Below are 23,318 nucleotides of genomic sequence, written 5' to 3'. Positions count from 1 at the left end.
TGATCCTCTGCATACATTTTTGCTTCTCTGAACTTGTGTGAAAAACTGAGCAGCTACCTTGACATCTCTACTCGTTTTAGTCAGTTTCTGGCCCAGTTATGTGAAGAATGGGGAGGGGGGCAAGTGGGCGGTGTAGGGAGAAACAGGCAAAGCTCAAAAAACAAAGCTCAAGCCAGTGTTCAGGTGCACGTAAGTCAGTTGTACACCCTCTTTAATACGAGAACTCCAACTTCCACAAAACTGCACAGTAAAAGCTGAGTTTTGGAGAAAAGAATAAACTTTTTCTGGGTGTGTACAACAACTGGTAGCTAGCAGTTTCAACTGAGTAGGGTAACATCGGGAAGAACAGGCCTGTAATGGTTAGGAATTCCTCACAAATGCATGGAGGTAATGCATATGTACATCATCATTTCTCATCATGGAAGTCATTCATTTCACATGTTCCTCCTCTTGAGTAATTCTATCCATTATTGGGACATAGATAAACTGGGAAGGGTTTTTTTTCTGTTTTGTGTAATTTTACATGGGTAAAGCTTGACTTTTGTTTACAGCCATTGTTTTTACACAGTTACCAGGGTGCCTTCTGCAGACTATTAAACAAAGCATATACTTCAATAACTTAACTCTTGAAAAAAGAGAAATAAACAGGAGTTGCTAGGGATCTTCAACTTCGGCAAGGACAACATTTTAAGCAGAGGATAGACTGCATCCAACTTGAAAAATTTCCAAATTCGTCATGTGTCACCATTTCTAGGGATAGACACACAAAAAGAGGAGGAGATAAAGCACAACAAAAGGCATTAGTTGTTTCTGCTTCAGTGTAGAGATTTAAGGTTTATTTTTCCTGACTAATGTTGCTGAGTGCAAAATTATTACTATGTAAGTTAAATTTATTCTTTCAACTATGTCAGAATTTTGAGTGGTGCACCAAATTTGGTTATTCCCTTTCCTGCTAGTAATGTTAATACACGCACAAATTTTACATTAAAATATTTTATTACAATACAGACAATTGGGCTCAAAATTAATACAAATTAAGATAAAATATTTACAAGGTAATGTGTACAGTGTAGCTGTTTGAACAGCATAAACAAGAGAACATCTGAAAACCCACATTCCTTTAGTATTAAGTAACAGAGAGCATGCCCCCAGCTCATTCAAGAGGAACGTGCATCTGTTGGCAAAGGCCTTCTGAAGAACAAGAGACTTTGGAATAATGTTTGTAAAGTTAAGTGAAATAAATTTCCTTTATAAAAAGCAAAATTTGAGGGGAGAAGAAGCAAAAAGCATTACTTCATTCTCCTACTCTGTGCTATTCTTAGATCACTATCATTAGTTCTTTTCAAAACTTACACACTTCTGGGCAAACAAATGGGTTTTTTAGTAACCTGCTGTAATACTGCCACCAGATGCCTTTTAGATGCAATAAAAATAATCAAATTAAATACAGAGGAATTTAACGACTTTTTTAATAGAAAAGTCTTTACATACAATGATTCTTTCAACAAGAATACTTTTAATGGGTGCTTGAAACATAATTCTATTAGAAAAAATATGGGCTCACTCTCACTTTTCTCAGAGTGTTCTTTCTGCTGGTCTGCCACTCCTACACCATTAAAAAATTAACCCAAGTCTCACCAGTAGTTGCAAGGGATTTGTTATAAATACACCATCTATTCCTAAAAGTGTGCGAGTCATTTCTCCAGTTGCTGAGGGGTACTAAAAGCTTCATAAACATTAGCAGCAAAATCTTTCACTTGTTCCATCATCAACAGGTCCTGGAAGAAATGTAAAAAATAAATTTGCTTAATTGAACACATCCAATGCCATTCTGGTTTTGCTGCAGTACAGCATTCATCATGAGAAAAACACCTGGTGCCTCCACAGACACATTACTCAAATTTCTTGCTTTAGAAAGGTTTGTGGGCAGAACTGCAAGTTGAACCAAGTTAAAAGACCTCTGTGCATCTGCACAGTTCAACAGAAGGAAGAGGTTCTAGAAAAACAGCATATTTTTTTAAGATATAAATGTACAAAAAGCTTTTTATGCCAATTGTTTCCCATTTTTTAAAAGCCAGTGAAAGTTAAAAGAATGAATTTATTAAAAAGAAATATACAACATTAATTTCGAAATTTTACTTGGAATATTGTAAATAAGGAAGATTCTTACCTGAACAAAGTGACTGGGCGTTTCACTGCATACTGAATGGATCTGCCCATTTATTATTGGAATTATCTTGGCTAAAGGAAGACTGACACTGGAAAGACTAGAAAAAACCAAAAAATATTGACCTAGAACTGCTCTGACATTGGTAAAACCACTAAACTGTGATTATTAGAATTCTAAGTAATTACTACTTAAAAAGTAAGAATTGCAAGGCTGCAAACTAAAACGTACAGATGAAGGTTTTTTTTTCCCCTGTCAAGCCTTTCATTTAATATAGAGGAGTACCAAAGCTAATTTCAGTTGGTCTTCCTATTACACAAGTTTCATACTTGCTTCTCATGCAAGCGAATTATGGTTTAGCCAGAACCTTTACATGTGTGCATATGTAGACAGGTGATACAAGTGCCAGTCTGCAGTCTCACACTATTTCAAACTAAACCAGGCTTAAGACAGACAACCAAACTACACTCTTTGGGGTATTTTAAGTGATGTAAATAGTATATATTTAAATAAAAATAAGACCCTCTGAAAGCCATCAGTTACTAAAATAAACATACATAAAACATTCAAGGTTTTAATTTTAATACTTGAGAAATAATATTTCAAGGATTTGAACTCAGCTTTTGAATTTGTAACAGTCTCACCTCACTGTTTAAAACCAAAGCTAACTTCGAAATAAAAGCTATTTTTAAGCTGTCTTCTAGGAATATGTAGAAAATCCTGAGTGTTACTATATTTTATCAGTATACCAGGAAAGAACCTAGAGCTCTGTGGATGCTTTGGCTCCCTGTATTTGGAGGATCACGGCAATGCCCACCCAGCTTCCTTGAAAACCAGAGTGACAGAGACTGGGGCGCACAGGGCTCGCGAGCTGCAGGGGAAGGCTCTTCCTCATGGCCTCACAGGGAGGTAGGTACTGCAGCACATCTGCCAGTAATCACCACCAGTGGGGTAAACCCTCCCTAGCCCAAAAGGCAGTCTGCCAGTACAGTGTTCAGGCAAACAGTGGAAGGTATAGGTCATCTGATTTCTGCTTCTAGATCTGCAAGTAATGGTGGGAAAGATACTTCACCTATACTCTTGCATGTTTCTTTCCACCCATGAAATCCTCCTAGCTGTCTACCTGAACAAAACAAGGAGAATGCAGTGATTCTTGAAGAGCAAGAAGCAGAATAATACTTCCAGCATGAGAACTTCAAGAAGGCAGGAAAATCAATAGGCTTTCTGGAATTCACTATGAATGCAAAACACTAGTGACATGAGAACCACAACAGAAGGAAATATTTACCTATTTACAGAGCCATTCTGAGAGAGGTCCTTTTCAGTAGGTCTAAAAAACTCTGCCATATTGTCCAGCAGTCGACTGAATCCTCTGTTTAAACATGTGCTCAAAACCGTACTGAAGTCCGGACTGAAAAGAAATAATAATAATTATGATGATAATAATAATAACAACAATAATAATAATAAAAGGATTGACTCCTGGGTTTTATGTTTTGCAACTAAAAAACCTTGCAAGTATTCAGTGCCTCAGATGTGCCTCCCCTAAGGGGGCATGTACAACCCAGATAAATGCCATTAGTATTGCCACCTCACCAAAGACCAGCTCCTTCAACAACCCAGACTCTACCCTAAAACGGAGTTAAGTCTAAAGCATTTCTCACTTCTATTTCTTATTAAGTAATAACATAGAAGGGACTTACCCTTAAAATGCCCCAGATCCCTAGCAGCTAAATGGTAAGAATAGTTCAGCATTTGTCTCAATTCCCTCATATCCCGTGTTTATTCTAGAAGCCTCACTTTGATAGCTTTCTCTGGTAAAAGTACACATACAACCACTCTCAAAACCATGCACTAAAAATAAATTCCAGTAAGCCAATACTGGTGTTCACTTTATCAAATCAAGTAAATCCAATAAAATTACTCTCAATTTATCCTGCTTTGGCAGAAAAGAAGTACTCTTCTCTTCCTGCACAACTACAGAACAGGTGAGGAACAGATATGAGATCTGACTGGGAAGGACATCCTGGTTTATCTCATTAAGGCAGGATTATTTCTTACAAATAAGTTTCAGAGTTCCCAGATTTTTGAAAATCCCAGCCTACAATTAGTGAACGTAAAAATTTAATGCAGAACGCTCACATTTCACAAATGAAAAATTGACAGCTTTTTATATGAAAGTAATTGTCTTACATAAACAATAGTTGTGAGGAGTTTAATGTGAATACAAGTTATTTCTCTATACCTTTCTAGCATATCTCTAGTTTCATTCAGTAATTTAATTGTAGCAATATCTCTTTCTGTGAGTCCACAAGCCTAGAAAAAGCAAAGATGGACACTGTTTAGTAAGTTTAATCAGCAACCATGAGGATAAGAGTAGAAATAAAAAAGTTGTGTATCACAGAATAAAGTCAAGATGTACAAGTCAAATCTAAAAGAAAATATTGTCATAAATAAGAATCTTTATAATTTGTGTTTTAAATCGTCACTGTAGGATTTTTTTTTAACTAAAAACAATACTAGCAGGAAGTACCAGACTAATTGGGCAAGGCATTTTTCCACTTTTGACCTTCAAAATTGAAATAAACCCAGCATATCAGCTTAAGCTAAAGCGGTAAGTACAGCAGTCACACGCTGAAGCCCATGTCTCATCTTTACATGAGTGTAAAACCAAGTGAAGAGCGAGTTTTCTCCAACCTGTGGTGAGGGTGGAGACAAACACCTTCACAAAATTTAGGAAATTAATATTACAGCTGCGATTAGATACACCTTTCTCTTGGCTTCCTGTTCATTTTCCAGCCCAAAGCAACAAAGGACCGCAGCACACCATCAACCCGTGCTTCAGCCAAGATGCTACAATGTTCCATGAACTGTGCCGGTAGAGCAGTGCAAGCTATACAATGTAGCTTAGGGCTGAGTTAAGCTGCACTGTGTCACAACTTCGGCCACAGGCTAAAAGCAGTAATTGGGCAGTGTTTCTGAGCACAAAGCTGACGTTCTGAGGATGACACTTGTTTTCAGTCAAATCTGAAGAAAATGTAACTTTGCCTAAATTAAAGAGATAAGGACACTTTAATAAATGGTGGAGCCTCTTCCATCATAAATCAAGACACAGACACCATGGCACACTAGAGGACTATTACGCACCCTTCCCTCACCCCCAAAAAGAAACAAAAATGCAGAATGAAAAAAGGTAGATGAAAGAAACTGAAACAAGTACCTGGCTAGCCAAGGGGTTTTCTTCATCTGGCATCAGATAATGACATAAGGGAGAGTAAGATGCAATCTGATCTGAATCTTTATGTTCCACTACTTTCCTGATATCTTTAAGTTTCTGTTCCAGGTCCAGAAGAGACAGGGTGTGCTTAAGGGAAATACTGGAAAGGAAAAAGGCTACAGTGTTGATTGCAAAATGAATAATGATTCTTTCTCTTCCTACCAATAACATGTTCAGAAGTAACAGGACCCCAGTCTACTGCCTTGGTTTGCACTGGCACACACAGCCTGCTATAATAAAAACATGGTTTTGAAAAAGTCGATATAACCCCTTTTTTATTTATTCTCATAAAACTCATTGCTTTGGGAACAGTCATCACAATAAAACTTAAAAGCTAACCACAGAGAAACACAGGCTCTTACCTTCCAAAAACTTTATGCACAGCTTGTTTAACAATAGTTATTAACTCAGTCAGTCCTAGAAGGAAGAAAGTGTCAAAGTTATTCTAATGATTTGTTCAAGTCTAGAAAAAAGTAGAATTTTGTAAGTGTAGTTAGCTCACAATAAGCACCATACCATCTCCTAAAAGGTGCTGAATGCTCGATAAATATTGCTGCTGAACTTCAGGGGGAGCTAATGGTGTCTGTAGGGAAAAAACCAACAGTTCTGTAACATGTCAACAATAGAGAACAATGCAGAAATCATTTCAAACCAGCTGCCACCAATTTCCTTAATCTTTATAATACCCTGCAGTAGATGGATTCCCCCATTCTGGTGCAACTGTAGCTTCTGACTGTTCCTGCTGTCAACCCCTGGATCTTTCATAAGTCCTCTTGCATTATTTTCTTCAGTCCTATACAGATCTCTCTTCCATCTTCAGTGGCACAGAAAACTCTTTCATTTTCATTCATATAAAGGTAAGTCTCTTAAAAACCTGCATTGTACGTGCAAATAGACCCTCCACCATCCCAGAAATCAAAACTAGTGGAGTATGTTATTTATGCTGAAACCTAACAAAAGCTTATCTGACAGAAAAGAAGCTTTCAGTAACTGAGAGTCAGGATCTCAATTTGCTCCAGTGGAGTGCCTCAGATTGGCCCTGTCAACCCACTTCTGTATTGAAAAAAATAACAGAAAGGAAACATGTTTCCAGTCCAAACTCATCTTGCCCTTCTAAAAAAGCTTTTTCAGGTTTTACAAAATGAAGCGTGACCTTAGTCAACCCTGGCCTCCCTAATGAAAGGTTTTCTCAGACCTGCCTTGACATGCTGTTCCTTGACTCTCAGCAGGAGCTATCACAGGGGGGCATATGAGAACTAATCAAAGTTTGTATCCATTATTTTTAGACAAGCCGTCCAACAATTTGCAGATCTCACGCTCTACAATGGGTACTTGCTTACTGTGGGATCGATCTGTTTTTATTGAGCAGTGATAGATATCCTACATAAACAAAAAACAAGTCTACCTTGCTTAGCCCCACCAACAGACATTTAGATGGCCTTTTGGAGTTAAACAAAATAGTCAAAATTTCAAAGACATCTATTTTCTTTAATCCTAGAAAAATTAAACTGCGGGAATTAATATATGTGCTAGAAATCTCTAAGCATTTATATAAATTTGCATACATATCATGGATCATTCAAATAGTATTACCGTTCCACAAAAAAAATTAAAGCAAAGAAACCATGTCATGTTGGTGTTTAGACATGATTAAGCAAGAGAAATGCAGACAAAAAGCATTCTTCAATATGGCTAGTATTCAGTTAAGCAACAGCATCACCAAATCATCCAAATTTAGAGGGTATTAAAAAGACATCAATATATCTTACTTGCAGTAATGCTTCCACATTTCCCACTCTTGTAAGAACTCTCAGTTTCATTCTGATACTCCTAAGCTATGCCCTTTTTATCTCTCACCAAATAATCCTTTCACTTCCTAGAAGTTATACCTTTGAAACAAAGCAAGAAACTTACTGTGCCATTTTTACAGAGTGCAGCATTATCTAGGTAGATGTAACCCCCAATAATATTCAACTGGACTCGCAAGAGAACTACCAGCATACAGGTACTATACACAGCCACGATGCTCCTTGTGAAACCTTGAAAAGAGAAAACAAAGTAACTTCAAGGTCAAAGAAATAAGGGTGAGTCAAGGAGAGAGCGTGCTCTCCAAGACTCAAGAAGTGCTGATGATTTTTAAATACACAGTCACATTTCTCTCACTGGTTGTCATAACACATATTTTCACAATACATACCCAATATGGTCATGAGTCTAATGTGCTGGAGCTACATCTAGAGTATCCCATTTGAAGTCCTGTATTAATATAATTTTGCACACTACTCAAGTTATTTTGAGAAAAATAAAAATTATACAACTTGCTTCAGAAGAAAAATATTTACTGTCAAATTATTTTTCTTCATTAGAAATACACAGTCTATGGTAGCCCTCATCATAAAATTAAGACACAGAAGGCACAACAGCAGCTTGAGAAAAAAGTTACCTAAGGCAGGAGCAGCTAGGATCTAGTGAAAGAAAATTAAAATAAACATCAGCTACCAGCCAGAAGGCTAGGAGGATGTGCAGAAGAAGTGACATGAATAAATATGGATGAGTGCAAAGACACAGAAAGAAAGGAGTCAGATCAAAAGTAGGATCTGTAGGATCTGTAAAGGCCTTGTGAAAAGGAGAAACAAAACCAAAAGCTGTGGTATTTCACAGCATAATTATCTGACTCCACTATTTTTCCTTCCCTTCCACTGCTTCCATCAGACAATAAAAAAAAAGATGAACCAAAAGGTTCATGACCACTGCTATGGTGGTTTTCTCCAACAGGCTCAAGAAGAGGAAACCACTGACCATGTAAGGGCTGGCCTACATTTCTGATTAACATTTTCCATTAGGTTCAGCGTAGAATTTCAGAAAAACTAGTTTGATTTTTCTGTGATGACACAGAAAGGTCTCACAAAGTTTTCTTGAGCAGAGTAACATGAAGGGCAATAACATTCTTCACCTTCTTGTCCAAGCTTCTAACTTCCCTTGGGGCTAAGAAAAGTTCCATCATGAGAAGCCTTTGGGAGGAGGGGCAGGGAGGAGGTTTGCCATGTAGTGTGTTACACTGTTTTCATACCTACTGAAACAACAACCCAGTTTAAAGTGTGCCTTTTAAATGGTGTGAAAGACATTTTAAATTTAAGCTAAATAATTATGCAGATGTAATCTCTCATTTCCACTTACTTATTATCTTTAAATCCTCCCATATTTCTAACTTGTTTGCTGGCCTGTGGGAAAAATAAATGGAAATATTAAGCACTAAGAAGTATATTTTCCTTGGAAATTAATAAATATGCTAAATGAAATAACAGTGCTCTAAGGCAAGCTCATTTAGCTACCACAATTATTCAGATCAAATTCAGGTCTATATCCATTTGCCTCATTCAAGAAGGCACTATATAAACAACACACAAAAAAAGATATCCCAAATGTAATGTATAAATGTAGCATTTAGTCATGTCAATTACACACTTATATGATTAATTCTGAACTACTACAATAAGCAATCAGAAAAAGCCCACTGATGGCACAAAGTGGTCTTTTCTGGGGCCTTGATTCTCTATATATTTAAAGCAAACTCAGTTCAGCAGGGCTTCCTCTATCTGCCTGTGCATAATAAGTGCAGGATCACCCTACTTTCTTGCAAGATTTACCATTGCCTGGCGTGGGTTTAAAGTTTATATTTGATCATCAAAAAACAAAGAGATCATGACCATCCGTGGAAAAAAAATTTTGCGCCACCCACACAAACATATGCTAATCTCTTTTCTTTGGTTGAGGTTCACTTTTTGACCTGACCAATATCTAAAATTTTATATATTCTGCAGTCAAAATAAAATAGCAAGACCATAGATTGCGCAGACACACCTGAACTGCCTAAGGTACATGTCATATTTGTAACTACTATCCAGAGGTAATCTTAGCAAGCAGCAGTAGCAGGGATAAGAGCCGGCTAATCATCCAAAACTTTCATCAGCCATTCTCACCTGTTAAGCACTGTCAGTAAAGAATGGTTACTGTGTATCTATCGTGGAAGATATATATTGTAAAAGTCACTTAGGGAAACATTTGATAATTTCTTAGCATCAGAATTAACATTTAAATATTTAGGACTGAGAGTTCAAATTAACCTAGACTTTACAGTAACCTAGTTTACAAAAAGAAAAATACGCTTTTCACCAGAAATCATTTCTCTTTACAGGCACAACATCTGCACTCTGGCATCAGTTCGACCCTTATATCACTTACATAAACAATGTATTTTTAATTTCACTGCTATCAAATAATGCAGGTGAACTGGTATAATAAACTATTAAGTCTACAACTCCAAATAATAGACAGGTTATATAAACGATAGTTGGAAGAGACACAATGATCCATGGCACATAAAAAACAATTTACACGCTTCTCTTTTTGCAAGCTATTACATGCAAATTTTTTTTAAGCTATTCTAAAGCAAAATAAAGGAAGGACTGTTAAAAAAATACAACAATATTTCTATAGATAAAATACATAACAGGGCTTAAAGCCATATCTGTTACTTATGAGGGTTAAGTTTTTCACGCCAACTGAAGAGATAAAGAGAAGCCAATACATCAACATCAGCCAACTATATTTGCACCTATTACATCAAAACATTTTTCAGAGCTCATGCTTACAGAGTTTCTCCTCACAACATAAGGCAGCAGCCTGGTAACAGTTTAAGTCTGCAAGCATTAAGCCTAACAGTGGAAATAAATTTTTTGGTCTTCATCTCCTGCAATTTACTAAGACTCAGCTGCTACTCAAAACTAAACTTTCGTTTCACATTCATTGATTTGGAAAGCCACTGCTTGCTACAGAAACAAAAAGCAATGCAAACAAAAAACAGAGGTTTGGAATAAAGCTAAGTGCTGAATAGGTGGGAGATATGCAACATGTGCAAGGCTACAGCAGCTGGCACTTCATCTCATCTCTTTCAGTTACATGGCTTTAAAAAGAGGAGGACAGACAGAGCAGGAACATCTGTAGTCTTGGGTGCTGCTCCCTCTAGAAGTTTCTCTGGAAGACTGAAGACTTCAGCCTGCTTACACCCCCAGCCTACCACTGGCCACCTAAATTTATATAAGTGAATGGATTTTAAGTTAAAGGAGATTACCTGAGCCAGAACATGATCTGTAACATATGATAACATAAATCCATAACATGTTAAGCCACGACACAGATTATGTGAGTGTCGTGGTTTGACTAGTCTTGTCCCCCTGGAGCTGAAAGATGGGTAGCTCCAGGTGGGTTTCTGATGCAGACAGCCAACCGAAAGCTGCAGTAACGCCTCTACGAATTCCATATTTAATAGGGCCAGAAGAGAAGCACTTATTGCACAGTAGGAATTAGAGCCACGAGGTGGAGAGGGGCTGGCGGGCCCTGTGGGGGACCAGGCCACCCCACCCTCCCCGGTCGGGACCGCGGGGGGCCCGGTATGGTGTTAGAACCGGAGCGGGTGCTGTGGCCAAGGGCTGGGGGGTTTCCCCCACTGCGAGTGGGGGTGGCAGAGGACGCCGGAGTGGCAGCGGTGGCCCGGCGCAGCATTGGAGCGGCCGGGCTGAGCTGGGCTCCTGGCTGGAATATGCAGCAGCCAGAGAGCAAGAGAGAAACTCCTCCACGAGTTTCCTGGCCAGCCTCACTGCCTTCACCCCCTCTGCGGGGGGAGGCACGGCAAGCAGGCTGGCCAGGCCTTGCAAAAAAGCGGTGGCAGCTGCAGCAGCTCGGAGTGAGCAGAGAGGCCCTGCTGAGGAGCAGAGCAGATCCGAAGCAGCAGCAACGCACGGAACAGAGCAGAGCGGGCCTAGAGTGGCCCAGACAGTACCAGCGGTCAGCTGGAGCCAGACCGAGAGATGCGGGGATGCCCTGCGGAGAGAACTTGCAACTGGGAGAGAGAAAAGCTACACTGGAACATTCTTGGGGTAGGACTGAGCTGAACCCCAAGAAACGCGCAACCCAGGGAGGAAGGGTGGACCCCTTGGAGAGGGATCCCCCGAGAGCTTGCTTCCCCAGGGAGGGACCCCACACATAGCAAGGAAGAAGACTCAGAGTTTTAATTCCCTGTAACCTATGGTGATGACCATGGTGACACAGGCTGTTCCCCTGCAGCCCATGGAAGACCGGGGGGAGGGGGGTGCAGAGAGAGAACCCCCACACCCTGATTGGAAGAGAGACTTTAACTGTAGCCCTGAGAATGAAGAAGAGACTTCTCCTCCTGGACTGATATGGGGGAAGGAGGGGTGGTTTGTCATCATAGGAGAAACTAGTTAGAATTGTTGTATATATTACTCTTTAGTTTCTATTCTGTTAGCAATAAATTTTAATATTATTGCCCCATGTCGAGTCTGTTTTGCCTGTGTAAAACCTCTCACCTTTTTGCAATTTTGTGGGGGTCTGAAAAATTAGGCCTGAGTAAAACCACAACAGTGAGAAAAATAACTCATCTTCAGGGACATTAAGACAGGTAAATCTCCATATCTGCTCTTTTGTATATTCAACAACAAAGGCACTCAGAGCTCTGGAGCCATTTGATTGAGCTTCTCAAATGGAAGTGGAAAGAAGAAATCTATACCTCCATGCATAGCATAAGAATGCAGAGCTTCTTCAAAGAATCACTTCAAAGTGGAGTGAGCCTTGCTGGCTGATTCCATCATCTGTGCCTTCCCAACCCCTTACCTATGTTTTCATAGGGAAGTTCAAGCATCTAGTTAAAACTAGAAGTGTAAGTCAAAATTGGAAGCATTGAGACACAAACTCCTCTCTAAGATGCACTCTAAATGAACATCCATGCTTACAGAATATTTCATGTAACCAGCATTTAAAAAAATATTTGTTTTCAAAAATGCATAATAACAAAAAAGTCTAATATCTATTTTCACTGGGATTGTTGGAATTCAGAGGTGTGTCAATGTACCCATAAACTGCTTCAGCTAGTCAAACAAGTTAGAGAAACTAGGTATATTTTGATAAAAGAATGCTTGCTACAGAGAACAAACTAAGGCATTATATTTCTTCACCACTGAATAAAGGATTACAAACTGTTGTAGACTATTTTGCTGCACAGTCTAGATGACATATCTGGTGATCCACAAGCTCTTTTGTTCATTCAGTCTATTTTTTTTCTCGAGTAAGACTCTTATTATGATAAACAGATTTATTCCATTAAAATTAATTTTTCCTAATTTCTTGTTTGGGGTAAATAATATTCAATTACAGTTCAAAATTCTCAGATAATTTATTATAAAAACATTGTTCAGGCTGCAATTCCCCCTTTAAATATCTCATTCTGTTGCCCTGTTGTGGAAGTTTTTTGACTGAAAAAAGTGATTGAATTGGTAACCTATTAAATGCTGGACAGCTGAAGTTATAGCTACATAAATAAACTAGTGGAAGGTAAACTAGAAAGACAGTCTCGAGTGAGTCAGAAGCCCTGTGTTAACTGCCTACATAACACTTTTACTCTGTGCCAGATGACAAGCAGTTTACGTTTAAGGTATGCTATTATGCCCTTTATGTATTTAAAAACAGGCAATTTATTCCTGCAGCAATAAGGAAATCCAGGGTTTTTTTCTGACAGGGCAGCATTTCTCTTAATGTATGACGTGCCCCTATTTGTTCTACTTCAAAAAAAAAAAAAAGGAGGGAAGAAAATTACTTCTCTTTGCTTACATCCATGTCCAATCTCATCTTGGATACTTTCCACTTCTACTCACTTCTGAACTTCATAAGATTACAAAAACATCTTTACAAACACAACATCGACAACTCACTCAAGATATCCTGTCCTGTTCAAGAGAAGACTAGATCCTCTAAGTACTTTTATCTATGTATCTTAAAAGCATTCCAACAAAAAACATGCCTCTCACTGCAACATCTTAAAGGAAGAATAAATTCTTGTAATGTTTGCAAAACGCCAGCCATACCTATCAAAACACATCTAACACGAAGTAGAATATTTACACAGTGATTCTGAAAGACTTTAAGATTAGTGATTTCATGGGGCAGAGAACCAAAATCCTGCATGCTCTCTACATAATATAATTTGACAAAAACTTGTGATCAAAACAAATGCAGTTTAACACAATTAAAATAGTCTTACCTGTTTTTAAGAAGAGATGTGAGACTCTCAGAATTTAACTGATGCATTAAGGCATCCCTCAATGTTGGAAGCATTGACAGTACTGTTGTTAAAAGAAAAAAAAAAGCAAACAAAACCCATCAACATAAAAAAACTCCAAACATCATAAACCTATCCCCACCTCACACTCAATAGGTGCTATACAATGTATGTCCCATTGCTCAACAGGCAAAGCTGGGAGGACAAGCAAAATAGAAAACCCTGGGAATATTCAGAGGTGCAATAACCTGTATGCCTCTTACGAGCTCAGGGACAATGCTGCCCTTATTGTCACTACACGTTTCTATTGGCTCTAGCTGCAAATGTCCACTCACATCCTACATATACATCATCCTGCCTCCAACTCCCCAAAAGAAAATCTGGTGAAAATCCACACTGCTGCATTTCTCCAAGCGAGAAAAAAAGTATCTGAGGTTTGTTTTTTTCCAACAAGAGAACCAGAGAAAGGTATGTTTCAAATGAAAGAAACCTGATGTGAAAAAAATCCTTTACTTTCAGAACAACGTCCGATCTGCTGTTATATGATGGGAACAGGAAACGGAAAACATAATAGACACTAAGAACAAAGTATGAAACATCTCGTCAGGAATGCATGCTGCCAGAGAGAAGATACTTTGCACAAAGAAGGGCATAGAAAAACTTAGCTCTTGCAGCAAAATCAATCCCAGCAGTACAAATCAGAAAAGGTGAAAACGAAATACCAACTGGTCAGGGTAAACAAAGTGCACAGAAAGCACTTACAGCCACCCAAGAAGCCATTAAAAATTTCAACAGAAAAAGAAAATGCTGTCCAATTTGTTTTATAAAAATAGCTTGCACTTACAAGAACAACAAGGACCTTGCTAAACTCTGCCATCGCCTCTCCAAAAATCTTAAGACTGGTGCTGTAAGAAAAATACTTTTGTTTTTTGCTCCCCACCTAGTCAGGTACCTTTTAACTGTGTAGGAAACTAATGGGCTGATGTGCCTCTTATTTGTAAATAACATTTACCCACAAGTTCTCCATGCAGCTATAAGGTGCTATAACAATGTGCTATAATGAATACAATCATCCTGCTGTAAATTCAGTATTGTTTGAATCTGGATGTTGTTTCATACCTCAGTACCACATGCAGTTTAAGGAAAAAGGATCTTGACATGAAAAAAAAATTGTAACCTGCATGTATACTTGTATGATTATAGATGGATAAGGGTTCAGATGTCCCCCAAAACCCCTTCGATCCTCTGTTCTTCAGAGTCTTTTTATTATACAAAACAACTCTATTTATGCAGCACTACTGAAGATTTTGAATTCACCTACATTTCTATTTTTCTTCTATCCTGACAACATGTAGTATGTACCCCCAAGTAATCCTACCTATCAAGAACAGCAGCTATTTCCTTTTCTTACCTGTCATATTGCATGTCCTCTGATTACTTTCAAAATGATATTGCCTTCGTGCTTGGGCAATGTATTCGGCTGCCTCTCGTTCTTGGATTTCTCTGATTTTCTTCTGCCCATATTTTCCCAGTAAATAGACTCCTACAGAGAAATACTCATATTAAAAGGTGGTTTAAAAAAGTGAGAAAGGTCCCTTCAGCCCTTTTCTTTGATTTTAAACCATAAGAGTGCATAGTGGGGTTTTTTTGGATATGTGGGTCTTGGGTATTTTAATAATGATCAACAAAGTAATATCAGAAATAATGTTTTCAAAATTAATTAAAATTTCAGGGGTAATGACTTGAAGCAGTATAAGAAACTTTGCCAAGAAGAGATATCTTGCCATTCACAGAAGACATTTCTGGTACTACTGCAACGTGAACAACTATACTGAAGAGATTGAAACAAAAAAGAAAAAAAAAATGTAGGGTAACAAAGAAAGAATAGAGGAAAAAACAAGAATGCATAGGTCTGGAGATTAAAAATTACCACGAGGGAGAGATAAAACTCAACTCTTAAGAATCACATAGGAGAAAAATGCTACAGACCAACACTTCCTTCATTTGGTCCTGAAACTTCCGTAGGAAGCACCTTAGCTCCAATGGGGCCTGACTGTTGCTCTTCTTTTTTACCAAGTTCCTAGTTTCCAACTTCACTCTTGAGGACCTGACCATCCCTTATCACTTTCACTATAAATCTCCCACAAAGACCAACCAAAAATTTTCACTCTACATTATCTCCTCTCCCAATATACATCCCCTTGAAGTTTTCCCCAACTACTTGTCCCACACCACCAGAGGTTCGGAGATCTGTCCAGGCTGCCCACAGCCCTCTTCTCATCCTTCCTCATCTTTGCCCCACTTTCCAAGCCATTTCTCAAGATACAACTACATCTCCCAGGCTTATCCTCAGCACCTTTGCCCACTGTAAGCTGCTTTGATTTCTGACCCTCCACCTGGGGCTTCTTACAACACCTTCTGTGTATCCAGTTCATCTGCTGCCTCCTGTATGCACTGACAGCAGCAGTTACCTATTTAGGTGTAAGAAGCGCTTCCCATGGTCTCTCATGAGAGAATTGGAGGGGGGATAGATATAAGGGAGGAACCAACACAAGCAGAAAAGACTATTGTACAAGTTGATCATCTTCTGTCTGCTGTATAGCAATTCTCTTAAGTACTGAAGCTCCTCTACAGAGAATCAGCTCCAAATCTGTCAGGTCAATAATGATACACAGAAGAAACTTGAATAACAAATCCAGTCTTTACTTATTTTTTTCCACAAAGTACTTTCTAAACACACAGTCACAAAGTTTTCTTCAGTGTTCACATTTAGAAGTTAATATTTGAACATTCAAATAGTTGAATACTAAAAGGTTCAAAATTAATTTTATAAACCAAATCTACAAAACCTAAAAAATAATAATAAAAAAAAAAAAACAAAACAACAAAAAAACCCAAGCCCAAACTCCCCAAGATTTTGAATTCAGCTACATTTTTTAGGTCATCAAAACCTTTCAAAACGTTCTCCAAAACTATCATCAGTATTTCAAAAGGCTTTTCAACTTTGCCCTCCAATGTTCATGGTTGCAAAAAAATCCAGCTACCCATACTGGCATTATGTTTCCTAATAGGAAATTACAAGCCAGACCAGTTTAGAACAACCACAGTCATTTCCATTTATTTCCCAAAAGCCTCATAAAATAGAAATTGTAAGTCTCTCTCTTGCTTCAGTGTTTAGGCAGACTGACCATTTGTCACGTGGGATATTCACTCCATCAGACGCAAACTTTAATATTATGGGTCCATTTACAAAAAATGCTATTTGACCAGTAAATTGTTAACCAATATGAGACTTCATAAATAACAATCAGATTATTTTTCTCTAAAAAATTACCAATTCCTGCCAAGAATATCTATTTAGAACACAACTACCAGGGTACTGATTTTTTTTTTCAGCTAACATACTGAAATAGAAACAATTTTTTAGCATTAGCAAATGGTTTTTGAACACAAGATTTTTCCAATCATTTTACCCCACCACATTTTTCACATTACATTAACACAGAGTCATCTGTCTAAATGACTACTTTTGCTTACTTTCCCCCACCCCAAAACAAATCCTCCAGGTTTTGTGGCAGAAAAGTCAGAAGTATAAAAAAAGACCCTTCCTAAATATAGACAGGACATAGGTAGACATGGAAACAGTTCAAGAAGAATCATATGCATATCCTTGAGTGATATGCTGGAGCAGTAGCTTTAAGATTTAGACAGCTAATTTCTTAATACTTGATTTTTAAAGCTGAGTGACTACTCTGTACTAAGAACTGCTGTGACTCGTGAGGGTACAAAGTTGCAGCAACAGTCATCCAGGTTTAAAGGAGTTTCAAGAAAAAAACACTCGTCTAAAACAATGCAACACCAGCTACTAAGCATCTTATTTCTCCCTCCCTCCCCTGAACTAAGCCATAACTTTAACCCACTGCTAACAGATGTTGCTTATCTGGTATCATCCTCATCGTTGGGAATGCAATGCATTAGAGGTTAACCAAGGTAAAAGTTGCACCATGCACACAGCTGAAGCAAAACCAACAAACAATAATAAGTTTGGAGTTTGGTCGTCAGCAGCAGACTGACAGACTCTGTTACCTGCATGGCTTGTAGGTGCCTCTAAGTTGCCTGGAGGACACAGCACCTCACTTGGGGAAATTCAAGTCTCAGTTATGACAATGACCTCCTGCCCACTAGTCACTCGTGCCTGAAAACAGCAGTGGAGCCTCTGCAAATCTCTGACTTATGGGATATTTCAAGAAGCTGCCAACCTGGCCATTGGTCTCATATGTGTTCACAATTTACTTTAAAACAACCATGTGCATCTATATTCATACATGTAGCAATTATTTAGAAGACTTGAAAATAACAAAATAACACAGACTTTTAAGAAATCCAGAATGAACACATCACATGAAAACATCATCACCTGGAGTTGGAAGCAGGACCAGAGAAAGGCCCATCCCAAGAACTGCCATAATGTCAAATCAGCTAACAAACCTGTCAGAAACTAAACTGACATTTTGAAAGTCTCTCTTGTTATAAACAAGCAAAGCGAACACCAGCTTTTTACAACGGCTAATATAACTTGGTTTTACCTCTTGGTATGGGATAGGAGGTCAGCAAAAAGTGGCAGCAACAAGATTTATAATTAGCTAAATTGTTGTATACATGGAATGTCATATTGACTCTTACCCATATGTTTCATACAAAACCAGGAATTAAGAAAATTCAGAAATAATGAGACCGCCCAAAGATCATTCCTCCGTAAACCGTTTTCTACCTTCATCAAAATGGGAACTGTACAAAAGACTATAGTCCCAATGCTTCTGATTTGAGAGTTCAGAAACAGATGAGTGGTACAAACTAGGATTACATCACCTGATGTTAAGTACAGGAACCTCAGTAAGGATCTCAAACTACAATTTATACTGCTTTAAAACTGATCTACAAAGTGAAATTTATTTACACTTGTACTGGCTGTCTGTGTTGGATTTGATTAGGATGGAATTAATTTTCTCCATAGTAGCTGGTACAGGGCTGTGTTTTGTATTTGTGCTGGGAACAGTGTTGATAATAGAGAACGTTTCCATTATTGATGAGTAGCGCTTCCACAGTGTCAAGGCCTTTTCTGCCTCTCACACCACCCCACCAGGGCGCAGGCTGGGGGTGCACAAGGAGTTGGGAGGGACACAACTGATCCTAGCAGACCAAAGGGATACCCTACCTCACAGGATGTCCTGTTCAGCAATAAAACAAGGGGAAGCCTAAGGGGGAAGGCACTGCCCAGGGACTGTTGGGCATCGGTCAGTTCTGATTCTCTCCCTCATCCCACTGGGAAGGTTGCAGAGGGGGTGAGCAAGTGGCTCTGTGGTGCTTTAGTTGCCGGCTGGGGTTAAACCACAACACTGTCCTACAGCACTGGGAGTACCCCGGGGTCTACAGTACCTATATCCTATGGAAGCAACACTTAGATTTCAGATAAATGTGGCCTAATTTGTCTCTGTAGCCCTCTTTGGCTGTAGCACTGTATAGTCTCTTCCCATCTAAATGTAACTAACGCAAGTAGTTTACAAAATCTGCAGGCTCTTACATGTTTCTGCTAGTAGCCTCAAAGATATTTCTCACATCACCTAAGTTATGACTTCCCTCCCCCTCAGCCCTTTCCTTTCTTCACAGCAGAAGGGTGGGAAGGTAACCAGGAGGCATCAAATGTTCAGGAAACCTATTTACAACCCTATGTAACCTTTGCCCTCACCGCCATATTTACCTCAGAAAAAAAAAAAAAAAAAAAAAGGGGGGGGGAATTTTTAGTTTTAAGAATTTTATTATGTAGAAATTGTGCTGATACATGTAAGCCTGCATCCTTCCAGGACATGGACAGCTCCATAAGTTGTGGTTTATCCTTATGTTCAAGGAAGCTGTGCATCACCTGACATACAATTGTCCCCTTATGGTTGAAAACCATCTTTAAAATATGCAGACACTAAAGCCTTATTCTCTTGGCAGCACTGAGTCCCACCAAAACATATTTAATGCCCCTGTACTCACTCACAAACCAAGCCAACTTTCTCTGCTAAGCAGACAGACTTCTGAACTGAAATGCTCTTTCTGCAACCCAAAGGTTGCAACACATGAAATTCAGCAATAATTAATTCACCACTGAAATCTGAACCATACATTGCAGACACACCCTGAACTTGTTCTTCTACTACAGCAATAGAATTTCAACGGTGAATTGTTTTGTAATATCCACTGAAATCTACCTTGAATTCTGAGCACCAAGACAAAAACTACTTTAACCTACCCATCCAACAAGAACTACTGTAACGAATGTGTCCTTGCGGCTCCATCATGCTAGCTCGCTCACTCTCTACTTTACATATTTCTAGTGGGTTTGAAACCAGACCACTAGATTTCGCTTGACTGAAGAGATAAAAGTCTTTTTAGTGTGCAATTTATTTTATATTGTTAAAAGAACAACTTCTGAAGAAAGGGTTTGTACAGAGTCTTTGCTAAGTTGAGGCCTTTTCAACCCCACTCTATGATTAAGGAAAAGTTACATCTATTTTTCAGTTGCTTTTCCCCCTCAATTTGAGCTCTTATTTCGTGAGGTTTGCATCTTCATAAGCAGAAAAATCTGTTGTAGTGTTGGGATTGACAGTTGTAGTTGTTGTGTTGGGATTACACTAAGAATGACAGCCACTGATAACATATAAGGAATTCACCTCGGTAAAAAGAGGAAAAGCTTCCAACCAACTCAGACTTTAGTGCAACAATGCTTCAGCAATACAACACTGATACAACCCTGTATCAGTAATAACACAGAGACTCTGCTGTAGTGTCCAATGAATCATTAAATATTCACATTAATCTCTGACCATGTGCCAGCTAAAGACTTAAAATCATTAAATCTTCTGATGTCCCATTTTCCTTGTTACATCCTCCTTCCCAGATAATGCACCTTGCAGCTCTCAAAAAAACCCAAACACCAGACAGCTGTAGATTCCAGGCTCTGGTATTAAATCAGCAGATCTGGATGCTTTTCTTAAACCAGTGAGCCACTTCCCAGTATTCTGTCCTCAAGTCAAAGCAGCATGTAAAGCTACATTCTACCTTTCAAGATTTGGCAATATTTTCTGGAGGAGAGTCCACTGCAGATCTCAGAGTTCTGACTATTGGTGGTGACATTACCATAGCTCCTGGAGTTATTTTAAGGTCTGATCCATAACTAATAGGTAGGTGACCAAAGCACTCTAGATTCAGCTGCTGAGCAACTGTAACGCAGCACTCTGCAGGACATCACTCCATCTCCCAGGATGCCTTAATATACCATGGTGCAAGTTGCAGCTGCTGGCAGCTAATGATGTTCACCTGCTTGCAGAAGCCCCGATTTACTTCAGTCTCAAATACAAGAAAAGCAATTCTCTACAGAGTCCTCAAATACTATATGGCCTGAGGAAATAGGTACCTGATCCATGCTGCAGAAAATGACAGCATAGTTCAGTATTTTCAGTCAGAGGCTGAAATGCTTGTTAGGGGAGGAGCATCTTGGGGGTTTATGGATTGGTCATTCTTTAAGTGACTTTATTTTAGTCCATGATTATTACTTTTTTAAGTGCACTTCATCCAATCAGCAGCACTTTAGTGAAAGTGACACTGAACTGTACATAAACAACACCAAACATTAGGAAAAAGCTGCAAATTTAGGGATTTTAGGTTGTTTTGCAGGCTGGCAGAAGGCTGTTTATACATGAGGAATTTAGGATTTCAGGCTACTATTTTCAGGACTACTAAGAGCCACAAGCTCCCCAATACCTGCTTTACCCCTTGGACATTGATCCACGTTTACTAATTGAAACTGGGACAACTGATGTTTTTACTACTCCCATTTGTCCACCCACCACTCTCACGCAGACAGTTAAAGACAGGGGGAACAGGTTTTGGGTTACAGCCGGGTGTATTTAAGTAAATCTGTTTACTAACATGGTGGGCTGTAAGTGCAGTGGTAAACATGACACTGTGCTGTACTTGAGGAGTCACAAAACCTGCAGGTGATGAGGTGAACTGGAGAAGCAGTCTGACCAGTACTGTAGTAACCATCATTTAACCTATTATCATCTAACCTATTACCATGTATTAATTGGCAGTCTTTGGAAAAACACAGAAGGAATTAATGATGAAAGGATGCAGAGGACACAAGAACTAAGGCAAGCCAGACATCACCTGAATATATGACAAAACATATTACAAAAACCCCACAGCTCTCAGAATATTTAACTGTTCAGGCAAGTTCTAGTGGGTATAAACAAACACAGACTTTCCTTAGCATCTCTGTAAAATGTAATTCTGTGTCATTTACGTCAGATACAAGTACATCTGATGACTGAGTGTGCAAAGACATGGCTGTACCTTTTGAGAAGCATCTGTACAGCTATGCACTTTATCATTAACAGAAAGACCCAATGTGCTCTTTTAAATCCAACTAAAACCAATCCCATAATAACTCCAAGGAAAGATGAAGCTTACTAGATCAGGACGACACTATGGGTTAGACAAAAGCCTTAAGGGAGAAAAAACTGCTTGAAAAATTAACGCAAATCCTCTCTATGAAAGTTTTGTGTCTGCAGCCAGTCTACATTTGTCCAGAGAGGGGCAACAAAGCTGATGAAGGGTTTGGAGTGTATGTTCCACAAGGAGCAGTTGAGGGAGCTGGGGTTGTTTAGCCTAAGAAGGGGAGGCTCAGGGAAGATCTTATCACTCTCTAAAACTACCTCAAAGGAGGTTGTAGCCAGATGGGAATCGGCCTCTTCTCCCAAGCAACCAGCAGTAAGACAAGAGGACATGGTCATAAGCTGTGCCGGGGAGGTCTAGGTTAGACACTAGGAGGAATTTCTTCACAGAAGGAGTGATTAGACATTGGAACGGCCTGCCCAGGGAGGTGGTGGAGTCACTGTCACTGGAGGTGTTTAAGGAAAGACTGGATATGGCACTGAGTGTCATGGTCTAGTTGACATGGTGGTGTCAAGAGGTCTTTTCCAACCTAATCGATTCTGTGAATCTGTGACATTTTAACAATTCATCTCAACGCACAAGTCACATATGAAAGTTGAGGCTTTCAGCCCCCGTCCTAAAAGCACAAGTAACACAGTAAGCAACACAAATGTCACCCACGCTTTGCGTGGTTAATCGCTGTTTCAAAGCAACGCGATCACCCGCCGTAAGAGCGCCCAGGCAGCCCGAGCCCCGTCTTTTGGGGCTTAAGTGATGACGTGCTGATTCCCCTCTCTACCTGGTGGGAAAGTCCTGCTCCCCCCTGGGCTCTCCCCACGGCTGTCGGTGGGAGCGTTTCTGTGTCACAGCGCCCCCCGCAGCTCCCTGCTCCCGTGGCCCGGGGACACAGAGCCTTTCCAGCCAGCGGGGAACCCGCCTGGCCACGGGGGGCTCGCCGGGCCCAGCGCAGGCTCCGAGTGGGCCTCCCCGGCGGGATCCGGGAGCGCTCAGCGGGGAGGCCCCACGTCCCCAGGGCCAGCCCCGCGCCCGCCTCCCCCCCGCACGCATTATCGCCGCCGCCCCTCGGCCCGGCTGCCGCGCACTCACCGCCGAGGAAGGTGCCGAGGACGAGGCATTTCTTCTTGTGCCGCTTCAGGAAACTCCAGAGGGACCGGAGCATCCTGCGCGCCCGGCCCGGCCGCCCGTCGGCTCCCGCGGCGGCGGCGGAAGGGGCGGTGGCGGCAGCGGCACCGCCTGCGGTG

General features: G+C 39.8%; 1 protein-coding gene across 1 annotated transcript; it reads right to left on the bottom strand.

Moving 5' to 3' along the window:
* Positions 1 to 977: 977 nt before the first annotated feature.
* Positions 978 to 23,280, bottom strand: PEX3 (peroxisomal biogenesis factor 3). Its single transcript, XM_017825896.1, has 12 exons — positions 23,164 to 23,280; positions 14,987 to 15,118; positions 13,558 to 13,639; positions 8,622 to 8,665; positions 7,359 to 7,483; positions 5,961 to 6,027; positions 5,807 to 5,861; positions 5,388 to 5,544; positions 4,413 to 4,483; positions 3,456 to 3,578; positions 2,171 to 2,267; positions 978 to 1,778 (listed from the first exon to the last, which is right to left on the bottom strand). Exons 1-12 carry the CDS (start codon positions 23,234 to 23,236, stop codon positions 1,695 to 1,697), a joined length of 1,110 nt encoding a protein of 369 aa, XP_017681385.1. The 5' UTR covers positions 23,237 to 23,280; the 3' UTR covers positions 978 to 1,694.
* Positions 23,281 to 23,318: the final 38 nt, after the last annotated feature.

The sequence above is a fragment of the Lepidothrix coronata genome, unplaced genomic scaffold, assembly GCF_001604755.1.
Source record: "Lepidothrix coronata isolate B3197 unplaced genomic scaffold, Lepidothrix_coronata-1.0 Scaffold123, whole genome shotgun sequence".
Lineage (NCBI taxonomy): Eukaryota > Metazoa > Chordata > Aves > Passeriformes > Pipridae > Lepidothrix > Lepidothrix coronata.
Note: the sequence above shows the minus strand (reverse complement) of the source record. Positions and strands in the feature narration are given on the sequence as shown.

Coding starts and splice junctions, on each gene's coding strand:
- PEX3 (XM_017825896.1), bottom strand. CDS start 23,236: ATGCTCCGGTCCCTCTGGAGTTTCCTGAAGCGGCACAAGAAGAAATGC. Junction 15,119..23,163: donor CCTCGGCACCTTCCTCGGCG/GTGAGTGCGCGG, acceptor ATTTCTCTGTAG/GAGTCTATTTACTGGGAAAA. Junction 6,028..7,358: donor CACTCTGTAAAAATGGCACA/GTAAGTTTCTTG, acceptor TTTTCCCTACAG/ACACCATTAGCTCCCCCTGA.